Source organism: Nycticebus coucang, chromosome X (genome assembly GCF_027406575.1).
Source record: "Nycticebus coucang isolate mNycCou1 chromosome X, mNycCou1.pri, whole genome shotgun sequence".
Taxonomy (NCBI): domain Eukaryota; kingdom Metazoa; phylum Chordata; class Mammalia; order Primates; family Lorisidae; genus Nycticebus; species Nycticebus coucang.
Genome location: NC_069804.1, coordinates 150,289,914 through 150,313,633, shown reverse-complemented (window position 1 = coordinate 150,313,633; position 23,720 = coordinate 150,289,914). Strand labels below are relative to the sequence as shown.

The 23,720-nt window shown below is 38.7% G+C and overlaps 1 protein-coding gene across 1 annotated transcript in view; it reads left to right on the top strand.

Annotated features, from left to right (window-relative positions):
• Nucleotides 1-6,564: 6,564 nt before the first annotated feature.
• The window catches only part of TENM1 (teneurin transmembrane protein 1), a 442,965-nt gene continuing 425,809 nt past the window's right edge, over nt 6,565-23,720 (top strand). Inside the window, exon 1 of the mRNA XM_053580321.1 lies at nt 6,565-6,799. Coding sequence (XP_053436296.1) covers nt 6,684-6,799 — 116 coding nt within the window. The 5' untranslated portion in view covers nt 6,565-6,683. The remainder of the gene's footprint in view (nt 6,800-23,720) is intronic.

Below are 23,720 nucleotides of genomic sequence, written 5' to 3'. Positions count from 1 at the left end.
CTTTACTACTTCATAACTGTAATTTTGTTGCTGTTACAAAGCGTAATGTAAATATCTGATATGCAAGATGTATTGTTATTGTTACAAATGAGTCATGACCCAGAGGTTGAGAACCGCTGCCCTAGAGCTTCTGTGACTCTTGCAGTCATCTGCTTTAATTGCAAATTCCCCTCTCTGTCTCTCCTGCCTTTTTCTATTGTTGTCAGTTACTTGCTCATCCACATGCCCATACATAAAAAAAAATATTAAATATTAGCTATTTAGTAGATTTTTTTCTGTTCTCAATCTAATGGCTTATTTAACTGATAAATATCTTTTTATTAAAGGCTGTTGGAACATTAATATTAAAGCAGTATTATTGGAGCCAGAAAAGTGATATACTATACTTGTTTACGTATTTTTCTGAAAGCCAATTTTTTTTTTTTAACAGTTTTTGGCTGGGGCCGGGTTTGAACCCAACACCTCCGCTATATGGGGCCAGTGCCCTACTCCTTTCAGCTACAGGTGCCGCCCCTGAATACCAATTTTCTTACCTTTTTATTCTTTTATTCTTTGCATCTCTAATAGTAATTATAAGGCTGAGAACAGAAGTGTTCATAGACAGATACACTTAAGACTAACTTCATTATCATTGAGCACTATGAAGTTAACAGATATTAGCCATAACATGCAAATTTATAAACTACCCCCTCACAGATTATGAAAGCTCCCTGTGACAAGTAAAATGCTATAAAAATGCATTTAGAATAGGTCATAATAGTTAATAATAAACCTTTCCTTTTTTAAACCTGTTTTCTTTTATCTCTTTTCGTGCATAGGAGAGAGAGAAATAGCTCACAAAAGCAACCCAAGGAACCAAGGGGTTATAATTGGCCTTGAAAGACTTGACATAAGTAGTTATGGCAATAACCCTGGGTGCCCTGATGTTCTTTGCACATGTAGATTATTATGGTCTTCAGAGGCATTAATTAACATTTCCTCCTAAGAGTTCAGGAAGGTAGTCAAATACTAATACAGGCCCATAAACCCTTATTCAAAACCTTTGGGGTCTACTTGTTTCATAGTTTATAATTTTTCTGATTTTATAAAGGTAATGTCTTGCATATAATGTATATTATGTGACACCCAGAGTGGGGTCTGAGATAGCATCCCTTAATAAACATCTTATTAATTAAGCACCCCTTAAGCACTTTAATCCTTTCACAGCTAAATGTATGAAAATTCACTAAATGACAGACCATAAATATCCTTACATCACTTCAGGTCATATTTTATTACCAAATGAATTTTTTTTAACTCAGTTTTCATGAATTTTATTTATTCCTGAGTTTCAGATAAAGAATTCTGGAGCTACCCTCCCTGTTGGCCAATGGGGCAGGCCAGGAAGTGCACATATGGTTTTTGATTCTGTGTAACCTTTATCTAGACCTATAGGAATATATATGCCCCTTTTGGCAACATAGTAACTTTGGGAAAAAACATATAGGAGGGTATTGTGATGGAGTCACTAAAGAAGAGTGATCAAGTTAGTACATGGGTCTGGGAAAAACTAGGCATTTTTTCTAGGCGTTCAAGAAAAATGTTCTATTTTGCATTACTGTAATACTGATAATATTTATTTTTAACACTTACAGAAAATTATTTTGCATGTACAGTCAGTTTTACAACAATGCTTGTTTTGAAACCATTAATTTGTTCCTCTGGTATGGGTATATTTGAGAATAATTTGAACTTAAGACAGATTTCGTATTTGCACATGCATGATTCCATCTGTTAAAAGCACTAGATGAATACAGAAAACTAGATACAGCAGAATGAGCCTGTATTGCCCCAAATAGGCACAAAATGGGCACATGCATACTTCTGAAACATCACCAGCTAACATAGTCCACCACATGTGGTGAATGTCTCACCCATCCCCATTCATTGTTGTAATTGTCTGTCCTGGTCAGATAACCCTCCTTCCACCACTTCTGAATAACTCATAATTTGCAACTCTTTCAACATTCACTTTCACAAGCAAACTTCAGGTGTTTTTAAAAGTAAAGTGTTACATTTGATATGGTATCCATGTATTTCTTAATTATTAATATGTGTAAAACCATGCTACCAGTCTTATTAGGATCATTTTTTAAAATGTGTTACTGATGGGGATTTTGAGTATTGTGCCCCTAACCTCAATTTCCCATAAACTTTTTCCTATGCACAATTTTGCATAGTACAGTGAACTTGAGAAATGCATGCATTGTCTTGAAGCAGAACTGACTATATGTGTTAATGAAATGTAAGGCACAAAACACCCTGACAGACACCCTGATAAATTCCCACACTGTTTTTGAACAGAGATACTCTAATTTCTAGTGAAAACTTTCCCTAACACATGACCCCAAATAAGGTTTATCTGCAAAAATGAAAAAAAAATATATGCATGACAACTTTTTCCTCCCACTTACTTACCTTTTGGAGACAAGAGCAATGTTGTTTCTGATGGCTTATACTTCTGTTAACAGCTCTGCCACACATCATGTGTCTTAGATCTACAGTTTGGAGGAATTTAGCCCCTGAGATTATCTTAGCAAGTTATTTCAGGATCTTCAGCCTGAAAATGACTCCTATACAAGTATATCATGTGAGTTAGACCTTTCCAGCTGAAAACCTAATTTACTTTCAGAAAGCTTTATAAGTATTTCTGCATAATCATTACACACACACCCCCTTATCCCTTCTGTCTCTCTCTCTCGGGCACAGAAGTGTATGGTTGCCAGATCGATTTTGAAGTGACTGCATGTGACTCTTAAACCCCTGGAATTGGTGTTCTAGAGCTCCTGACACTAAACACTAATGTATTTTTCATTAGGGTTTAATGTTGGGAAATCCCATTTCATGGAGCCCAAGGATTAAATTAGTTCATTTGGGAGGGAACAAGTGGATTCCCCATCTTTTTCCTGAGGTGAAAAAAAAGAATGAATGTGAGATCATTTGCATTTCATAAGGGCTTTAGGTCTGGATATATATCACTCAGGGCAACAATCCAATACTATGAAAGCATTTAGAGACAATATTAACTAGTAGGGAAACCTCTGCATATCTGCAGTGTGGAAATAAAAATATATAATAAAATAGGTGAAAATTAAAACCTCCATATATAAGTATATGGATACGCATATACATATGTACATATATAATCTAAATGACTATACAAAGCAGTTCTACTAGCAACAGAAATGTTATAATAATACCACAATTTGTACCTTACAATGAAGTAAACTTTATCATTGTTTAATAATAATAAGAGAGTGGCAAAGATTTTGATGAAATTTATCAGGCAGTAAATCCCAATAGTAGTGAGTTATTCTCCTTTTTTGAACAACTGTGCTGAAGAGAAACTTTCTTTCTTTTGTACAACTATGTTGATGGAAACTCCTACCAGTTAGGCTAGTAGATATCACGCGTGGTGTTTGGAGAGGTTCTGAACACAAGACCTCACCTTGACCCTTCATCTTCCTCTAACCTTGGACTTTTACCCTTTACCTTCCTTCTTTCTGAGAAGTAAGTGTTTTCCCACACATGGCTTTAGAAAGCAGATCTGTAAAGTATCACTGCTGCTCTTTTCACGTCATGGAGGAGCATTATTTCAAGCAGCTGCTTCAAGGTATTATTTTTCCCCTTGGCTCTGGGAGAGATTCCTCCCAAGAGGAAAACCTACTTCTCTGTGAACAATGGAATAGGTATCAGTGGTTACATCATAATGAGAGCCAAAGGGAACACTGAACAGGGTTCTCTAGGTCTCATGGACCAGGAAAGCACTTTTCTATCTGCAAAAGCTTTTAGGGATTTTGCTCTGTACCCAACACAGTGATCAATGCTGTGTGGCATGCAGAAGTAGAAAATGACCTTATTCTAAAAAAAACATGCAGTTTGTTTTGGGATATAAAACAAAACACATAGGATATCAAGGGAATTCTGTAACATTGCCAACTCAAAGGCCGAATTTATGGTAAGAACAATAAGTGTTAAAATGAGAGATGACGGTCATATTTATTTTCCAAAATAACATAATGGAAAGAGTACTAGGCTGAGAATCCAGTGATGTAGGCAGCCAAATCGTATAAGTTGGATGATTTTTTTTTTTTTTTTGCAGTTTTTGGCCGGCCTGGGTTTGAACCCCCCATCTCCGGCATATGGGGCCGGTGTCCTACTCCTTTGAGCCACAGGCACCGCCCACAAGTTGGATGATTTTGAGCAAAGCCCAGCGCACTTCACCTTTCTGAGCTTTGGGTTCCTTATCTGTACAATGGATAGTGGAGAAAGAGGGTGGGGTTGAACTAGTGATCGCTATAATTTTTTTCTAGTCTTAAAGTATTATCCCCCTACAATATTCAATGAACTGTGACTGGCATACTATGTTCAAGCACAGTTTACACAAATTAAATTTAATTGTTAGGAACAAAGATTGTTACTATCTTCACTTTCCAATCCAGAGTTAAAGCTTCTGAGTGGCAGAGGCATAACTTAAACCCAGGTTTGTGGTACTTCCAAATCCTCTGATCATTGCACTGTGCTATGCTGCATACCCTCATACTGCACTGCCTGCCCTTCTCCATTCGAAGAGTTATATTCTAAGAGGCAAGCAGATGCATAAACTTAAGTGAAAACCCCTGAAAATTTGGAAGATTATGTGTCTCTAAATCTTAAGAAGGAAAAGAGAACCTGTATTGTAGAGATAAGCAATCCAGGAGATGGAATTTTAGCCAGAGAGTCAGGAGATGTGGGTCCTAACCTTGGCCCTGCCTCTAACTTGACAAGTGTCCCGGACAAGTTTTCTTATCCGCAGAATGAAAGCATCTCCAGGGTCCTTTGGTTCTAGCATTCTATGCTTCTTTGAGCCCCAAGAATAAAGAGTCCACTTCTAGTTATGGTTATGAGTATAAGCCCAGAAGTTTAAAAAAAATTAATGAGATGTTAAGTACTTGTGATGATTTTTTAGTGGATGTGGGATTTGAGCTGGGCCTGGAATAATAGGGGTGATTTAGAAAATTCATGAAGCATTTTAATTCTTTTTAAATATACAAGGATAGCAGATTAACGAAAGGAATCCTTTCTATAAAATGAATGATCCCCACTCCCTTTCCTATCTAGCTTTTGTACAATTCAGATTTTCATTTAGGGAGTTTATTTAAAGGGAGAGGCACCTGTAACTAGAAAATATAGCCAAGAATGTGCCATGCTCTTAGGACAGTAATATCATTTTTGAATATGAAAATCATGCCAATGTTTTTCAAATTCAAGTTTGAAGTGGAAGGATTGAAAGAAGTGGATTTTAGTTCTGTGATCAGCCACTGCAAAGTGGGCCTCAGCACAAACCACCTGAGTCCTCTGCTAGGCTTTGAAAGCCTCTGGTGTGCTTCTGCCCTTCAATTCTCAGTCATGTGCGAGGTGGGACAAAGCTATGCTGTCTACAAAGTTTATCCAGAACGTGCTGGGGTTACAGGAAATCACTTGACATCTATGATGTTTCTCCTGTGGAAGAGATGTGGCTATCAGCTACAGTAGAGATTTCTTCTCAAAGGGGTTTACTTGGGATAGTTCTTATGGGCCAAATTCTAACTCACTGTCATTATGTGTGACTGCCAGGAAAACAGTGGAAAAATACTAAACAATAGCCATGACAGAAGTCTGAGGACCTCTGTCCCAGGTTGCCTTCTCTGCAATCAGAAAAAAAGTGGTTTCCAGGTGGCGCTGTGACTTAAAGGAGTAGGGTGCCAGCCCCATATACTGGAGGTGGCGGGTTCAAGCCCGGCCCCAGCCAAAAAAAAAAAGAAAAAATGTGGTTTCCCTGCTGTTGCTAACATGGCAGAGCTCCTGGAAAGGTGGAACAAAGATGCGGGGAAGGCTGTGTTTTGCATGGCCATGGAAATATGTATAACAACCTCAACAAACTCCTTTTACACCACCTTTTACAAGAAGCTCTCTGAGTCGGCGGGGAGGGGGCTGGCAAAGAGATTAGTTTCACGCAGCTGAGTGACACACTCATGAGCCAGTTTTCTGAAGTACGGATTTGTTCCTGTGTAGGCAGACTTGCATCCTTTCCTGAGGTAAGCCAGAAGGTGGCCTTACATTTTTATTTGAAGTGGTAGCTGATTTTCCTTGCAATAAATTTGTGCCTTTCACTGGTATTTTCTAGAGTGAGACTTTTGCAACTGATGGAAATCAGCTCACTTCTGTTCTGTAACTTAGTGTCTTGTTGATGATTTATTTGTTCAGTAGCAGAAACTATGACAAATGGTGTGAGGCGGCCTCATTTACTTTTTAGCTGCTATAGCCCTGAAGAATTTACATGTAAATGCAACTGTGAATGTTTTACATTTCATAGGCATGCTGCACGTGCTTTTGTAAGTTAAGTGACATTTTTACAGATAGACTGAACTTGAAACTCTTCCCCCCCACCCCACAGTTTATATTATTTGAAATCTCTGTACGTCTTGTCATGCTGTGCTTTCCTGACTGCCAAGTGGGACAGTAAGTCTCTATTTTGTGTTTTTCTTCTCTCCTTTTTAGATGTGCAGAGCAGCCCACATAACCAGTTCACCTTCAGACCCCTCCCACCGCCACCGCCGCCTCCTCATGCCTGCACCTGTGCCAGGAAGCCACCTCCTGCAGCAGACTCTCTTCAGAGGAGATCAATGACTACCCGCAGCCAGCCCAGCCCAGCTGCTCCAGCTCCCCCAACCAGTACACAGGATTCAGTTCATCTGCATAACAGCTGGGTCTTGAATAGCAACATACCATTGGAGACCAGGTACTTGAGCTATTATTGATCCCACTAAACTTAAGTATTAGCAGAGGATGGCTCTACTGATTGCAGAAAAGCATTTCACCATAGACATCTGCAGATACACACCCAGCTGCATGAGCAAAAGGAAAGACCACTCCACGGGCACAGATGTGCACACAGGCACACACATCTAGATCCAGGCACACCCACAGACACAGACCAAAGCAGCTGCATGTGAAAAGATGAAACCACAGATGCACAAATACCCCGCTGTCACACAGGCACAAAAACATGAAACGAAGCAATTATCTAGGCTGTCACTGCAACCTCAAAGTGAAAGGCAATCGTCCCTTGTTTTAAGACACTGCAGTATTAGAGGAAAATCCTAACACATTTGGAGCAACGATGATAGTTTCCGTTTTATTTATTATGAGTCTTTGAAAAAGTAAGTGCTCTTCAACTTTTAAAAAATAAAAGGATTTGCCTCATGAAGGGGAAGTATATATTAAGTTTAAAAACTGGTTTCTGCTTTTAGGATGAAGTTTGGTCTTTTGAGCAAAAATTTTTACCTCTGTTTTTTCTGTCCCTTCACACAGTTAGGTTTCTGGATTCACTTCACAGATCTTGGTTGTCCGATTAAAGTTCTACTCTCTGTAGTCTGAGGTCCCTTAATCATGATATACTTCAGCACCAGACATAATTAACTGAGAAGTTGTTCATCATTTCTAATCACTCTTTATTAAATCAAAAATTACAATTGTCTGTTAACATAAAAAAAATACGAACTAAGAAAACATAAGCATTCTGTTATCTTTTAAATTCATGGAATTTCCCTTGTTTATGTGCTTTATTTAGCTCTACCAACAAACTTTTTCTAAAGGCATTTGTATGGAAACAATAGGAGTAATGTAGCATTTGATAAACAATGTCTAGTTGTCAACTTCTACCCAGATATGTGGAAATTGGAACAGACAGGGAAGGAGGAGTCAACTCACATTATAAGATTGGTGGTTTTATTTTTTTCCTTACCCGCATATTAAATTAGATACCATCCATGGCATCAGAGAATATGTCACCATCAACAAACCAGAGTACTATGGCCCACGTCCAGGAAACTCTATATCAACTATCACTTACTATTAAATAGTTCCACAAACTGCTATTTTTACTCATCTCCCTAGAGAAAATATAGCAGTCAGCACCTGTGGTGATAATAACCCAATTAGAACTGTACTAGGGATAGGATTTGTGGACTGTTCTTTTTTAAAGTTGAAAGGGGGAAGGTGAGTCAAGTGCAAAAATCAGGGAACAGGGTATATCTTCCAAGGAGTTTTCAAACAGTGCTGATGTTCTCATTTTTCTTTTAATTCATTTGCAAGGTTTAGTGATAGAGAGCTGAGGAAACAGCAGGGCAATATGGTTAACTAGCAATTCTGACAAGCAAACATACTCCTTTCCTCTGCGAAGCCAAATAACAGGAAATCTGGAAGGAGGGTGGGGAATGAGTTCAGACAAATGGAGAGAGAAAACTATTCTTATTTGAAATGTACATCTAGGCATGTTTGTACAAACTGCACCCACGGACCTTCTGTATCTATGCAAGGAACATATTAATTGGTCTCAGTTTCATAAGACGCAGAGAAGAACATAAGTTTTCATGTGAGACTGAACAGAGTACCTTTTTTAGTACATTTGAAAATATATTCAGCATCACAAAGATTTATTTTAAAAAATCTATCAGCCTGATCAACTGGATTTTTCCAAATATATTTTTTAAATGTGCATTTCACATGTAGTCAATAAAAGGTAACTGTGGGTACCCACAAACTTAAGTCTGAGCCGTGTAACAGAGCCTGTCTGAGCTTCAGCCGCTTCATCTATAAAAATGAGTATAAAATGTTTGCCTTCCTAACAAGGAAGGTCAAGTTAGTAGCAGCAAGTGTCTGATACACGATGAAGCACTATGCGATTGAAAGGTAACATTGCTATCCCTACTAAGTGGTCATCTGCCAGCTCCAAGATAGGGAATCATCTTATTCCTGAGGCATTCCATTCCATTTCAAGGACATTCCAACTACTGGAATGTCCTTTTTGAACCCAAATCCACCACTTCTTAACTCTGCCCAGTTTTCCCCGGATCTAATTTCAGGGTCCCATAGTATACATAAAATCCCTCGTACACCTGACAGCCCCTCCTGTTCCTGAATCTTCTCTTCTTTGGATTGAATGTTTCCCCAGTTCTTTCATGTGTCACTCACATTAACTGGCTCCAAATCTCCCTTCCTGGTCTCTTGACAAATCTTGGTTGTGTGATTAAAGTTCTACCCTCTTGAGAACACATGACAGTTTCTGCAAACTGCTCTTGAACTGTAATGACCCAGGTTGAATGCAGGTGTGGGTTCATATTAGGTTCTGGTGTTGCAGGGAGGTCATTCCGGTTCCCTGGAGTAATTGAGAACATCTTTTCCATGTGTGTGTTGTCAGTCCTTGGGAACCCAGGAAACACTAGTTAATTTCCAACGGAAGGGCAAAACCTGTAGCTCTCAGACATTAGTAAGACTTCAACAGCTCTCTGCATTTTTGCTCCTCTCTGACTCTTTCTTTGTCCAGTAGCTTATTCTTTCCATCGGCTCAATATTTCTTTTGTCTACCACATCGTTTCTATTTTCTCATAACAATGTCTGATCTCCACAGTACCACACAACTCCAAGTATACCACCTGACCCCTCACACCTCATCTCTGCAAGCTGCTCAGCCTGTTGATAACTGCCTAATTATCTTAGTTATGCTAGGTTCAGAAACCTTAAAGACAAGGAATGTGATTCATCCCTTCTTTACCAGGCTGTGTTTCAGTTGGCAAGCCCTGTCAGTTATTCTCACAGCCAGCTAAGGAGGTGGGGGAGCATGTCCTGTGATTAAAGAAATCAATAACTGGACACCTATGGCTGTCCCTTGAGCAAGGGCTGGGAGCAAATCCAATGCCCTCTAGATGAGACTCTGAGGCAGTCACCTTGACTAACTCATGACTGTGTTCTATGACCAACAATCAGTCACCTCGGTTCTAACTATATATTTCAGTTCATGCGGTCTATCCCAATGTTAGCTTTTTTCTGGCCACATGACACTAGCCAAATACATTGAGAACATGGGGAACTAAACCCTTCAGCCTTTTAAAACAAATTATGTGGCTAAGTTACATGTTATTTATTCTATGATTATATTGTTGAAGCTTTTTAAATTGTGTATTTGAGATGGGAGGTACTGATGGAAATAAAGTTGAGAGTCTTGATTTGGCATGATGTGATTGTTTCTTGTTAATGTGTGGAAATGCTGCTGAATTCTAATTCTTCCATACAGATTATTTGCTTTTGCTCTCAAAATTGTGTCATCTATAGGCCTACAGGTTTGTTAGGTTTGCTTTCCTCATTTTTATGTAAGCCAATAATGAAAATGTTATATGGGACCAGATCAAGGTCACAGTTCTGTGGCATGCCACTGTTGACATTCATCCATCATGTAGCACAGCACATTTTACTAACATACAGCCTACATCTCTCCATCTTATTCACAAATATATCATGAGAAACCTTGTCAAATGCCTTTCTGATATCCAGATACAATATGCCTACATTTTTACTGATCTGCCAATCTAATAATCATGTCAAACATAGAAATGAAATGAGATTTGTATAACATGACTTATTCTCAGAGAATTTATGCTGCCTTCCTATGGTTACTCCTTTTTTCCTAAGTACTGCAGATCATCCCTTAATTAACCTGTTCTAGAATTTTGCACTCAATTAGCATATTTCTCGGGCTTGTCTACAGAACCCACAGGATTCCTGTCCCTTTTGAAAACCAAAGCCAATATTCTGCAACGTTGAATCCACACCACTGTCCCTGAAACTTCAGTGACTGTACCTAGACAATCCAGTATCAAGACTTCTTACCAATCTAGGATAGAATTTTTAATTCCTTTAGAAGAGTTGAGTACTTTTTAATTAAAACTTTCACTATCTTAGCTTCAATTAATATTGATACTTATTTTACCCTTGCAAATGTATTATCATGCTTATCACAAAGACTAGTGGAGTAGTTGAGAAGGCCTTCTTCATCTTGGTCATTTAATATCACAATTTTGTGGGCTACATGTCTCTCATACCCTGCTTGTTTCCTTCCTTAAGTGTTTTTTTTGTTTTGTTTTGTTTTGTTTTGTTTAAAAAAACACTTTCCTGTCCTCTTTAGCAGTTTTTCTCAAGCTGCAGGCTCATTTAGGGTACATCTATTTTTGGCATTATTTTCATCATGCTCTCTTATATGTATTTATACGTGTTTTTTCATCCCTTTATTTTAGTACTTATTTTTTAGAAATTTAAAATGAACGGCGATCCCCCAGTACAAGCATGCTAGTTTTAATAGGTAAGAAACCTTCCACAGTCTCTTAATTCCCCTGCATTTTAGAATATCTCAGGGCATGGATTTCTACCTACTTCACTTTAGCGACCTGCTTTCCTAAAGTCTGGGGGTTTTGACTTCGTAATGTACTCATGGATGCTAAGATAAAAAAGTTACTTTCTCTAAAGGTTCTTATTACCTTCCACTTACCAGTTTCTCTTTTTTTAGTCAATCAGAAAAGCGAGTCTTATTATCATTTTCTCTACCTTCTGTGAGGTGTAGTCATCAACAAAGGAAATTGGAGGCTTGCCATATATTTGCCTTTAGCTCAATGATACAACTAACAGATGTCTATGGAATTGAAATCACTCGCGTTTACTCCACTTTCCTCCTATGACACTTTTGTGATGATCTGTTGAAGATGAGCATTCATTTCCTCCATGTGACCAGGTGGCTTACTGTAGACTCCCTAATGCATCATATACTAGCCATATGACCTTGGACACGTTACTTACCATTGCCATGCCTCACTTTTGCTATCGGTAAGGTAGAGGTGATGGTATAACCTAGCTCATGAGGCTGTTGTGAGGATTCAATTAGCAAATAGTTGCAATGTGCTTAGAACACCCATAACCAAAGCAAGCAATTGGTAAGTATTAGTAAATTATTATAGCAATAATAATAACATAACAAGTGATTTCATTTTGTGTCCCTTTCCGTCTCTGTTTTCATCTGATTAAAGGTGTTCCTTGTGTTCCACTTCCCTCTTCGCACGCTTTTAAATTGAATCTACTCTCTCACTATCATACTCCAATCATTAGAATCACCCTGCTCCTCCACATTTTGGTGATATTTACTTCGGGGGATTTGTAAGACTGCCCTGTGATCAGTCTCAAGAACAGCTTTTGCATTGCATCCTGACTCCTGTAATTTGGAGAAACAATGCCCTGACTGGCTGGCATATTCGAGATTATGTCCCATCCTGAGCCCTACCATACCTCAACATCAGGCTTTCCACCTCCTGTCCCAAACCTTCTCTCAGCATTCCCAATGTCTGGATTTTTGGGGGGTGGTGGTCAGAGGGGAGCTTAGGGCATCTTTTGCAACCGGGAAATATGGGGACATTCCCCAAAATGGAGAAGCTAGGTGATACATGTAAGCATATGTACTCCAACATCCCTGGACTCAACTACTTTGATTCTTGTGAACTCAGCCACATTACTTGCCTTCTGTGGGCCTCAATTTCCATGTCTGTTATGTGGAGGATATGACAGACCCTACCTTATGGGGTTGTATCAAGAACTGAGTAAGGTAATATGTAAAATGTCTGCTCAGAGCCAGACACAAAGAAAATTTGCAATGAATGTTATTATGTCCAATTCAGTGTAAGAGCCTGGCACAGACCTGCTGGCAAGGAGAGGAAGCAGAGTCACTGCAGTTCAGAGAGCTATATTAGCTATAATCTGCTCTAAAAACATCCAGTATTCACATATACTCCCCAGTCTGTGGATTGTTAAGTACGTCCTGCACAGTTGAGGCAGGCAGCAAGCATTGACTAATTACTGTTCGTGCACTGTGGCTACCATGAGGAATAAAAATCCCGGTACTCCAAAAACAAACAACCCAGTGCTAGTAACGACGTGATAGCTAAATATATAGCATTACTAAGTGTCAAACACTAACTCCTTATGCTAGTACCCCTGTGGTAGGTACTATTAGTGTTGTTATGTTCAATTGAGAGAGGAGGAAATGAGGTACAGAGAAGTTAAGGAATTTTGTAAAATCTCTTAGGCAGGACATAGGATATCCAGGTCAGGTTTTAAACCCAGGCTGTGGGTGTAGGGTCTTTACGTCCAACCATGACGCATTACTGCCTGTCTGTGGTAGGAGTGGCAAAATGAAATAAATAACAGTGCTATGATAAGTGTTTTATTATAGTTAAGTCATCCCAAGATAGGAACACTTGGAAGTGATAGATCTAACCAAGATGCAATAGTGCAGGCTAAGGAAGTGTTGAAGTCAGTAGAGGGGGGAAAGTAGAAATTTCCCAGAGAAAATGGCCTAAAAGTCATTTTGTTCTCAAATCACAAGGCAGTGTTAGGTGAAAAATGGAAGAAAGGGCATTCTGGTCAATCATGTTACACTGGGTGACATGCATAGTCACTGGTTATCCATTTAAGTGTTACTAGATGCTATTCTTCCTGATAAAAGCTATAAGAGCGGTTAAGAGTTTGGATTGCAGAAAATAATAGATCTGGATTTGAGGTACAGTCCTGCTCCTTATTAGCTGTATTTGCTTAGGCAAATTACCAAACCTTTGTCAACCTCAGTTTTATGATCCTAAAAATGGATTAATAGCACTCACTTCATAAGGTTGTTACAATGATTATCTCATAGCTCAGCTGTTATTTGCTCTCTCACTTTACTTTTGTCCTCTTTGTCTGTTGTCCCCTGTCTATCCCACATCCCTGGTTTAGTTTCTTTGCATTTCTCAGAATCTGGATTTACTGCTTTCCTTCTGTTCTACACAATCGTTTTCTCATTCGATCTATCAATTTGTATACAAGGAGATAGGCCTGCCTTTAACACCCAGTTAATTGGAATAGTGCTTATTTCTGTCAGGAAGTAAAGCATAGCCCACTCCCTGCAGAGCACTGGAACAGTCAGTCCCTTAGCTTCTCTTTGTGTGTGTGTGTGTGTGTGTGTGGTTTTTGGCCGGGGCTAGGTTTGAACCCGCCACCTCCGGCATATGGAACTGTCGCCCTACTCCTTGAGCCACAGGCGCTGCCCAGTCCCTTAGCTTCTCAACCACTTTATCTGGACTCATCTTTAAATGGAATTGTTGCTATTTTTGTTTTCTCTTACTCTTTTTGCTGTCCCCCAATTCAAATTCTGAATTAAAGGTTCACTTTACACTCTGTTACTTACTAGAATTTTGACTAAGTATTGGTTCAAGGCCTCAATAAATTTCTCTTGACCTTGTTTTGGATGGTAATTTTTTTTTTTTTCAGAATGATGATGGACACTAACCATGATTTATTCACCAAAACAAATCTTAAACAAGTATTTTGTTGAGATTTTCAACATTAGAGAGAACTTGGGTTTGAGATTAATATGACCACTTTAGCTCACAAAGACAAATCAGAATTGTGTGTGTGTGTGGGGGGGGGAGTCATGCCTGGCCGGGTAGCAACCATCTTCATTGATTTTTAGCATATTCTGACAGATGGCTGCAGCTTGGTGTGAGGCTAACTGCCCTTGCTGGCTTTAGGCCAATGTGACAATTAAATGGCATCTACAGGGTTATTTTTACAAAAGAAGAGCCAGAGCCATTGGCAGAGGAGATGCTGGCAGGGAACAGAAAAAGAAATGAAATTTATATGACCAATACTTATTACCAGACTTCTAGAGCTAGTGTCTATCTTGGGGAAATAAGAATTATTTGGAAGAAATGTTCATTAATGGTGATAGTGATGATTTAAATAGCTATAGAATAATACTCTTTAAATATTAACCCGTAAATGTAAGTTCTCCAGCAGTAGTTATATTTCTTTATTATATAGCACTGCTAAAATCTACCTAACATTTATAAGTCGTTTTTTCCTTAGGACATTTTCAGTGGAAAAATAGACCAAGAGACATAATTTCAAGGAAAAAAAAAGCTCAGAATGTACATACGCAGTACTTAGATCCAACAATATCTCATGCTTTAATCCTTTAACAGCACGAGGGTTAGCAAAATCTATCTTCAGCCACAGATTTAAAGATTCTTTTTAAGACAGGAAAAGACTTTGTAGAACTAATCTATGACCTATAAATCCTGTTTACTACAGATGAGCAGGAATCAACCAAGCTTTTCAGCCTGCACCAAATGATGGATGTGGAATATGTTAAATTTACATGAAAAAGAATTCTGTAATTTTTAAAATATATTTTGCATATTGGGAGTAAAAATATATCCATAATAGTCTATCGTGCTTAGGCAGTGAAGAACAATACTTTAGAGATCATTGTGTACAGTCTCTAGTCATTTTGCTGGTGGTATTATTTTTAGGCATGTTTTTTAATTGACAATTCTCAGTCGCATTTCAAAATAAAACTATAGCCAAACATAATTTATTTCATTTTATAAGGAAAGAAAATTTCACCATAGGTGAGACGAAATCTGGTTTTAATATGAAGAGGATTTATTTAGCAATCCAAATGTGAATCTAAACAGATGTTTTAGGGAACTTTTTAAAATGAATGATGTAATGCCTGAGTCTAGCAAACAAAATTAAATTTTAGAGGAATCTGTGTACTTACCTTTCTGTTCCCCTCTCACCATATACTTAGATACTTCCTCATCCCAGGTTGTATATTTAAAACAGAAATATCTTGTGTTGAGCAAAAGAGAAAAAAAAATCTTAACTTCATTCGCTACAAAGTTACTTATCCAGTTAATCATAATAATTATTTTCATTACTATGTCAAGTTAGTAGCCACTTGTCTGTTATATTTTACTGAAATTATAAAATATATTTGAAGTACCAGAAAATAATTTTCCCGTCAATTTTTCTTATTTTTTACAGGGGTGTGTGTGTGTGTGTGTATGTGTGTGTCTCTCAAAGATAATCTACTAAGCATCTTCTTTGGCAGAATCCAGCTGGCTCTTTATTAATTCCGCAACACAAAAATGTAGCTTTAAAAGCAAACGATAAGATCAAGTTAAGTCTTGAGGTCTTTGAAATGTCTCTGCAAGAATTGTGAATGTGTGATACAGAGGATGCCATTTAAAGAATAAGAAAGCTCAAAAGGAGTTATACCCTTTGGTGAACAGATAAGCAAATAAACAGTAACATCTGCTTCTCCATTCTGTTATTTTTTTTTTTCTGGTGTGGTATCTGTGGGTATAAGAAAGTATACAATGCAACTATTTAAAGTGAAAAACAGTTCATTATAAATACTATAATGAATTAGTTTTAGCTAGGTAAGTTTCAATGAATTTCAACAAATATTTATTAAGAGCCTATCATGTACCAGGCACTGTTATAGATGCTGGGGCTACAACAGAGAACAAAACAGACAAATACCCTGCCTTCAATGAGCTTTATATTCTAGTAGGGGAGACAGCCTCTTCCTTAAAATGTTAATCTTATTGAGGCTAATATTAATAATATTGTAAGACTTGGAGTCTGGCTAGATGTGTTACAGAAGAAGGGGGAGAGGAGTCAAAGATGCTTCTTAGACTAAGTCTTCCTTTTTTTAAATTTATTTATTTTTATTGTTAAATCATAGCTGTGTACATTAGTGCAATCAAGGGGTACAATGTGCGGGTTTCATATACAATCTGAAATATTCTCATCAAACTGTTCAACGTAGCCTACATGGCATTTTCTTAGTTACTGTATGTAGGCATTTGTATTCTGCATTTAGTAAGTTTCGCCTGTACCCATTCTAAGATGCACCATAGGTGTGGCCCCATGGTGGAGGGAGGGTAGACTAAGTCTTCCTTTACCTGCTCTCACTTCTGTATTAATCAATTTGGGCTGCTATAACAAAATATCTTAGAGTGGATAATAGATAAATAACAGAAATACATCACTCACAGTTATGGAGGCTGGGAAACCTAATATGAAGTTGCTAGAGGGTTTGGTATCTCGTGAAGGACTGTTCCTCATAGACAACACCTTGTTGCTGTGTCCTGTGGTGGAAGGGACCAACTGCCTCCCTCAAGCCTCTTTTATAAGGGCACTAATCCCATTCATGAAGACAGAACACTCATGACCTAATCACCTGGATTGCTTGAGCTCAGGAGTTTGACACCAGCCTAAGTGGAGTGAGATCCTGTCTCTACTAAAACTAGAAAAAAAGTAGCCAGGCATAGTGGTCCCTGTAGTTCTAGCTACTGGGGAAGGTGAGGCAAGAATATCACTTGAACCTAGGAGTTTGAGGTTGCTGTGAGCTACAATGATTCCATAGCACTCTACCCAGGGTAACAGAGTAAGATTCTATCTCAAAGGAAAAAAAAAAAAAGCCCTACTTCTTAATACTGACACGTTGAGTATTCGATTTCAACATATAAATTTTGGAGAGATACAAATATTCAGTCTATAGCAACTTCCCTACCCTAATTTTCACAAAGAAGCCCTTTATCTATGGTTTTATAACACTCTGTGCATATGCCTATCAAGATCTTATTCCACTGTATATTGACACTCAAAATCTTGTACTCACTTGCCTTTATTCCCCCATTGCAACTTGAGTAAAATATATATATTATATATATATTTTACTTCTCAGCACTTATACTGTTCAATAAAATTTTTATAGGATGTGTGGACAGAGAGACTAAGTGAGCAAGGAACTATAGGTGGAGTAGATTTTTGAAATCAGGAACGTATGTTAGAAGCAGGCAATGAGTTTTATTTTGAGAATACTGGAAAATCTGTGTGGAACATTAGTTTGAAATGTCCAGTGTCCAATAAATAGTTGAAAATAGGGAACTGGATCCCAGGAGACACAGAAAGAAAAGGGTTTTCTTCTCCCACTTACTGAATGTTTACTATGTGCCAAGTATTTTGCCAAGCATTCATCACATTTATTCTAAATTTAGTTTTTAAAATTGAGGCTTAGTCAATGAACAGTATAGCACAAGATCACCAGTTAGCACACAGGGGAGGCAATTCAAACCCAGGTATGTCCGATTCTAGAACTTGTAAAAGATATAGTTAATTGAGAGTTTCACATGTAGAAATAATAATTAAGTTTCTTTGAATGATGGAGGAGATCTTGAAAAACCTACACAGAGTTTAGTGAAAGAAAAAAAGAAGACTGTACATCAAACCATGGGAACACTTATATCTTAAGAATCCATGGCTGACAAAAAAGCTGGCATAGGTGGTTGAGGAGCAATCATAGAAGAGCAAAAACAAAGGAGAAAATTTCAAAAAGGTGGTCATCATGATTCGTAAATGTCACAGAGGAGCCAAATAAAATATAGATAAGAAGAGACCATTGACTCCATCAATTACAGACTTGTCAGTGGTCAATTTCAATACAGTAGTGAGATTGAGCCTACACTGCTTGAATTTGAAGAAATGTTAAGAAGTAAGAAAAATGGAAACAGAAGTTAGACTGTTTTTTTTTTTTTTTTGATATGGGGCACTACATTGAGAGGAGGCTGAATGAGGGCAAAACTCTCATATGAATTGGAAAGAGGAATAAAAGAAGTTCTTGAGGAGAGATTAAAGATGGCGGCCGAGTAACAGCTTCCCTGCAACTAGGAACAGCGAGTCTGGGGAGACAAGACTCCAGGCATCTCTGGCTGGTGGGATCTGCCTATAATCATCCCTTTGAGGATACAGGGAGCCAGCAAGGGACTTCTGGACCCCAAGCGGAGGACAAAAAACAGTGGAAAACAGGCAAGTGGTTGCGTGTGTTCGATTGACCTAATCACGCCGGCAACAGTAAGTACAAGCAGCAGTGAGACTGCAAACCGGAAATGCCTTACCTGTGAACAGTTTCGGTGTTCTTGGACTTGGCACTCAGTTGAACTGCCTTGGGGAGAGCTTGAGCAGGAGTGTGGAGAACTTTGGGCATTGTCTGGGGCCCCAGACTGAGCCACTGAGCTGGGCACAGGAAGCCATTGTGAAAGAACTGCCCCGGCAAGCTCCACTCTCAGGATCACAGAGCAAGGATTGGGCAGGTCAAAGTAACCTACTGACTGAGCAGCCTAAAGGTGGGGACTGAGCTGCCTTACAGCCTTAATCCTTAGGGGCAGTGAGTGAGACGGTTTTGGCACACTGGAGTCCTGGGCTGTTGCTCTGGGTAGAGTGCCATGACGTCACAGCTCATAGCAACCTCAAGCTCCTGGGCTTGGCACCGCCCAGACCTCCATAAGAGCTGTGCAGCGACCCCCGACCGGTGACCCGCACCCACCAGGCCTCCGCCTTCCCTGACCAGAAACTGCGGGAGCCACGCAACCCTGCATCCTCCCTCCTGTGTCCTCCCAGCTTCCACACTAGCCTGTTCATCTGGACAGGGACTCTGGTAGCTGCGTGCCCTTTGGAGCCCTCCCTGCCTGTGCGCAGAGCTCTTCTCCTGGCCAGAGACTGGTGGAGCCTTGGGCTCTTTGTGCCAAAGTCACTGGGTGGCTGGCACTCCCAGAACCGTGCACACCACCCCCAGCCCTGTTGCTGGATCCGGGTGTGTCACAAACCAGAACTGCTTCCACAACCAGAACTCCCTAGCTAGAGCAGCCCCAGAGGAACTACACAGGGTCACTCCCTACAAAGACCCAGCAACAATAGAGTGATCCCGCTGGGGTCTAATCTTGGAGAGACACCTCTCCAACCCTGAGGACAGCCAGAGGCAACGGTGAAAAACAATCATGAGGCGAAATCAACAGAAAAATTCTGGCAATATGAATAATCAGAGTAGATCAACTCCCCCAAGGATCAATGGGGCAGAAACAGCACAAGACCCCATGCACAAACAAATAGCTGAGATGTCAGAAATTGAATTCAGGATCTGGATAGCAAATAAGATTGAATTAGAATTCCAAAAGTTATCTCAAGAATTCAACAGATTCAAAGACCAAATGACCAAAGATTTCGACACATTGAGACAAGAAGTTGCATCCCTCAAAGATCTGAGAAACACAGTAGAATCCCTCAGTAACAGAATGGAGCAAGCAGAAGAAAGGATTTCTGACATTGAAGACAAAGCTTTCGAATGCTCCCAAACCGTCAAAGAAGAAAAGAAATGGAGAGCAAAAACAGACCACTCTCTCAGAGAGCTCTCAGATAATTTGAAGAAAACCAATATTTGTCTTATAGGGGTCCCCGAAAGTGACTAAGTGAGTGGCTTCACAAGGCACAGAGTCTCTTCTCCATGAGATTATGAAGGAGAACTTTCCAGACATGCCAAGAGATTCCGAAATTCAGATAGCAGACAGTTTCAGAACTCCAGCACGACTCAACCCAAATAAGACATCCCCCAGACACATCATAATCAATTTCACTAAAGTTAATATGAAGGAGAAAATTCTGAAAGCTGCCAGACGAAAGAAAACCATTACCTACAAGGGGAAGAATATCAGAATAACTGCAGATCTCTCTGCTGAAACCTTTCAAGCTAGAAGAGGATGGTCATCGACTTTTAATCTCCTAAAACAAAATAACTTTCAACCCAGGATCCTGTACCCAGCTAAACTGAGCTTCATTTATGACGGAGAAATTAAATACTTCAACGACATTCACATGTTGAAGAAATTTGCCACAACTAAACCAGCTCTCCAGGACATTCTTAGACCCATCCTCCGTAAAGACCAGCGTAATTCTCCACCACAAAAGTAAACCCACCCAAAAAATTTTTGATCAAATTCCAACTTCCATAGTCGCAAAAGAATTAAAAATGTCCACTGGTCTCTCGAAAGGCTTATCAATACTCTCAATTAATGTGAATGGTTTAAATTGTCCTCTAAAGAGGCATAGGTTGGTGGAATGGATACAAAAACTCAAGCCAGATATCTGCTGCATCCAAGAATCGCATCTTACATTAAAAGACAGATATAGACTCAAGGTGAAGGGATGGTCATCTATAAATATTCCAGGCAAATGGAAAGCAGAAAAAAGCAGGCGTTGCAATCCTGTTCGCAGACGCAATAGGCTTTAAACCAACTAAAATCATTAAGGATAAGGATGGACACTTCATATTTGTTAAAGGTAATACTCAATATAATGAGATCTCAATTATTAATATTTATTCACCCAACCACAACGCACCTCAATTTATAAGAGAAACTCTAACAGACATGAGCAACTCGATTTCCTCCACTTCCATATAGTTGGAGATTTTAACACCCCTTTAGCAGTCCTGGATAGATCCCCCAAAAAGAAGCTAAGCAAAGAAATTTTAGGTTTAAACTCAACAATTCAACATCTGGACTTAACAGACATCTACAGAACATTTCATCCCCAAAAAACTGAATACACATTCTTCTCATCAGCCCACAGAACATACTCCAAAATCAACCACATCCTAGGCCACAAATCTAACCTCAGCAAATTTAAAAAAATAGAAATTATTCCTTGCATCTTCTCAGACCATCATGGAATAAAAGTTGAACTAAATAACAACAGGAACCTGCAAACCCATACAAAAACATGGAAGCTAAACAACCTTATGCTGAAGGATACATGGGTTATAGACGAGATAAAGAAGGAAATCACCATATTTTTGGAACAAAACAACAATCAAGACACGAATTACCAGAACCTCTGGGATACTGCAAAGGCAGTCCTAAGGGGGAAATTTATAGCACTGCAAGCCTTCCTCAGGAAAACGGGAAGAGAGGAAGTCAATAACTTAATGGAACATCTCAAGCAACTGGAGAAAGAAGAACACTTCAACCCCAAATGCAGCAGAAGAAAAGAAATAACCAAAATCAGAGCAGAATTAAATGAAATTGAAAACAAAAGAATTATACAACAGATCAATAAATCCAAAAGCTGGTTTTTTGAAAAGATCAATAAAATAGATAAACCTTTGGCCAACCTAACCAGGAAAAAAAGAGTAAAATCTCTAATTTCATCAATCAGAAATGGTAATGATGAAATAACAAGAGACCCCTCAGAAATTCAAAAAATCCTTAATGAATACTACAAGAGACTCTACTCTCACAAATATAAAAATCTGAAAGAAATCGACCAATACCTGGAAGCACACCACCTACCAAGACTTAGCCAGAATGAAGTGGAAATGTTGAACAGGCCTATATCAAGTTCTGAAATAGCATCAACTATACAAAATATCCCTAAAAAGAAAAGCCCAGGACCAGATGGCTTTACGTCAGAATTCTACCAAACATTTAAAGAAGAACTAGTACCTATACTACTAAATCTCTTCCAAAATATAGAAAAAGAAGGAATATTACCCAGCACATTCTACGAAGAAAACATCACCTTAATCCCCAAACCAGGCAAAGACCCAACAAGAAAAGAAAATTATAGACCAACATCACTGATGAATATAGATGCTAAAATACTCAATAACACCCTAACAAACGGAATCCAACAACACATCAAAAAAATTATACACCATGACCAAGTCAGATTTATCCCAGGGTCTCAAGGCTGGTTCAATATTCGTAAATCTATAAATGTAATTCAACACATAAACAAACTTAAAAATAAAGACCATATGATTCTTTCAATTGGTGCAGAAAAAGCTTTTGATAATATCCAGCATCCCTTCATGATCAGAACACTTAAGAAAATTGGTATAGAAGGGACATTTCTTAAACTAATAGAGGCCATCTACAGCAAACCCACAGCCAATATCATATTGAATGGTGTTAAATTGAAATCATTTCCACTTAGATCAGGAACCAGGCAAGGTTGCCCATTGTCTCCATTGCTCTTTAACATTGTAATGGAAGTTTTAGCCGTTGCAATTAGGGAAGAAAAGGCAATCAAGGGTATCCACATAGGGTCAGAAGAGATCAAACTTTCACTCTTTGCAGATGATATGATCGTATATCTGGAAAACACTAGGGATTCTACTACAAAACTTTTAGAAGTGATCAAGGAATATAGCAATGTCTCAGGCTACAAAATCAAAACCCATAAATCTGTAGCCTTTATACCAACAATAACCAAGCCGAACAAACAGTCAAGGATTCTATTCCTTTCACAGTAGTGCCAAAGAAGATGAAATATTTGGGAGTATACCTAACAAAGGACGTGAAAGATTTCTACAAAGAGAACTATGAAACTCTAAGAAAAGAAATAGCCGAAGATGTTAACAGATGGAAAAACATACCATGCTCATGGCTGGGAAGAATCAACATTGTTAAAATGTTCATACTGCCCAAAGCAATATATAATTGTAATGCAATTCCTATTAAAGCTCCATTGTCATACTTTAAAGATCTTGAAAAAATAATACTTCATTTTATATGGAATCAGAAAAAACCTCAAATAGCCAAAACATTATGAGTAATAAAAACAAAGCAGGAGGAATCACGCTCCAGACCTGAGACTGTACTATAAATCCATAGTGATCAAAACAGCATGGTACTGGCACAAAAACAGAGAAGTAGATGTCTGGAACAGAATAGAGAACCAAGAGATGGATCCAGCTACTTACCGTTATTTGATCTTTGACAAGCCAATTAAAAACATTCAGTGGGGAAAAGATTCCCTATTTAACAAATGGTGCTGGGTAAACTGGCTGAAAACCTGTAGAAGATTGAAACTGGACCCACACCTTTCACCATTAACTAAGACAGACTCTCACTGGATAAAAGATTTAAACTTAAGACATAAAACTATAAAAATACTTGAAGAAAGTGCAGGGAAAACTCTTGAAGGAATCGGCCTGGGTGAATATTTTATGAGGAGGACTCCCCAGGCGATTGAAGCAGTATCAAAAATACACTACTGGGACCTGATCAAACTAAAAAGCTTCTGCACAGCCAAGAACATAGTAAAGCAAGCAGACAGCCCTCAGAATGGGAGAAAATTTTGCAGGTTATACCTCCGATAAAGGTCTAATAATCAGAATC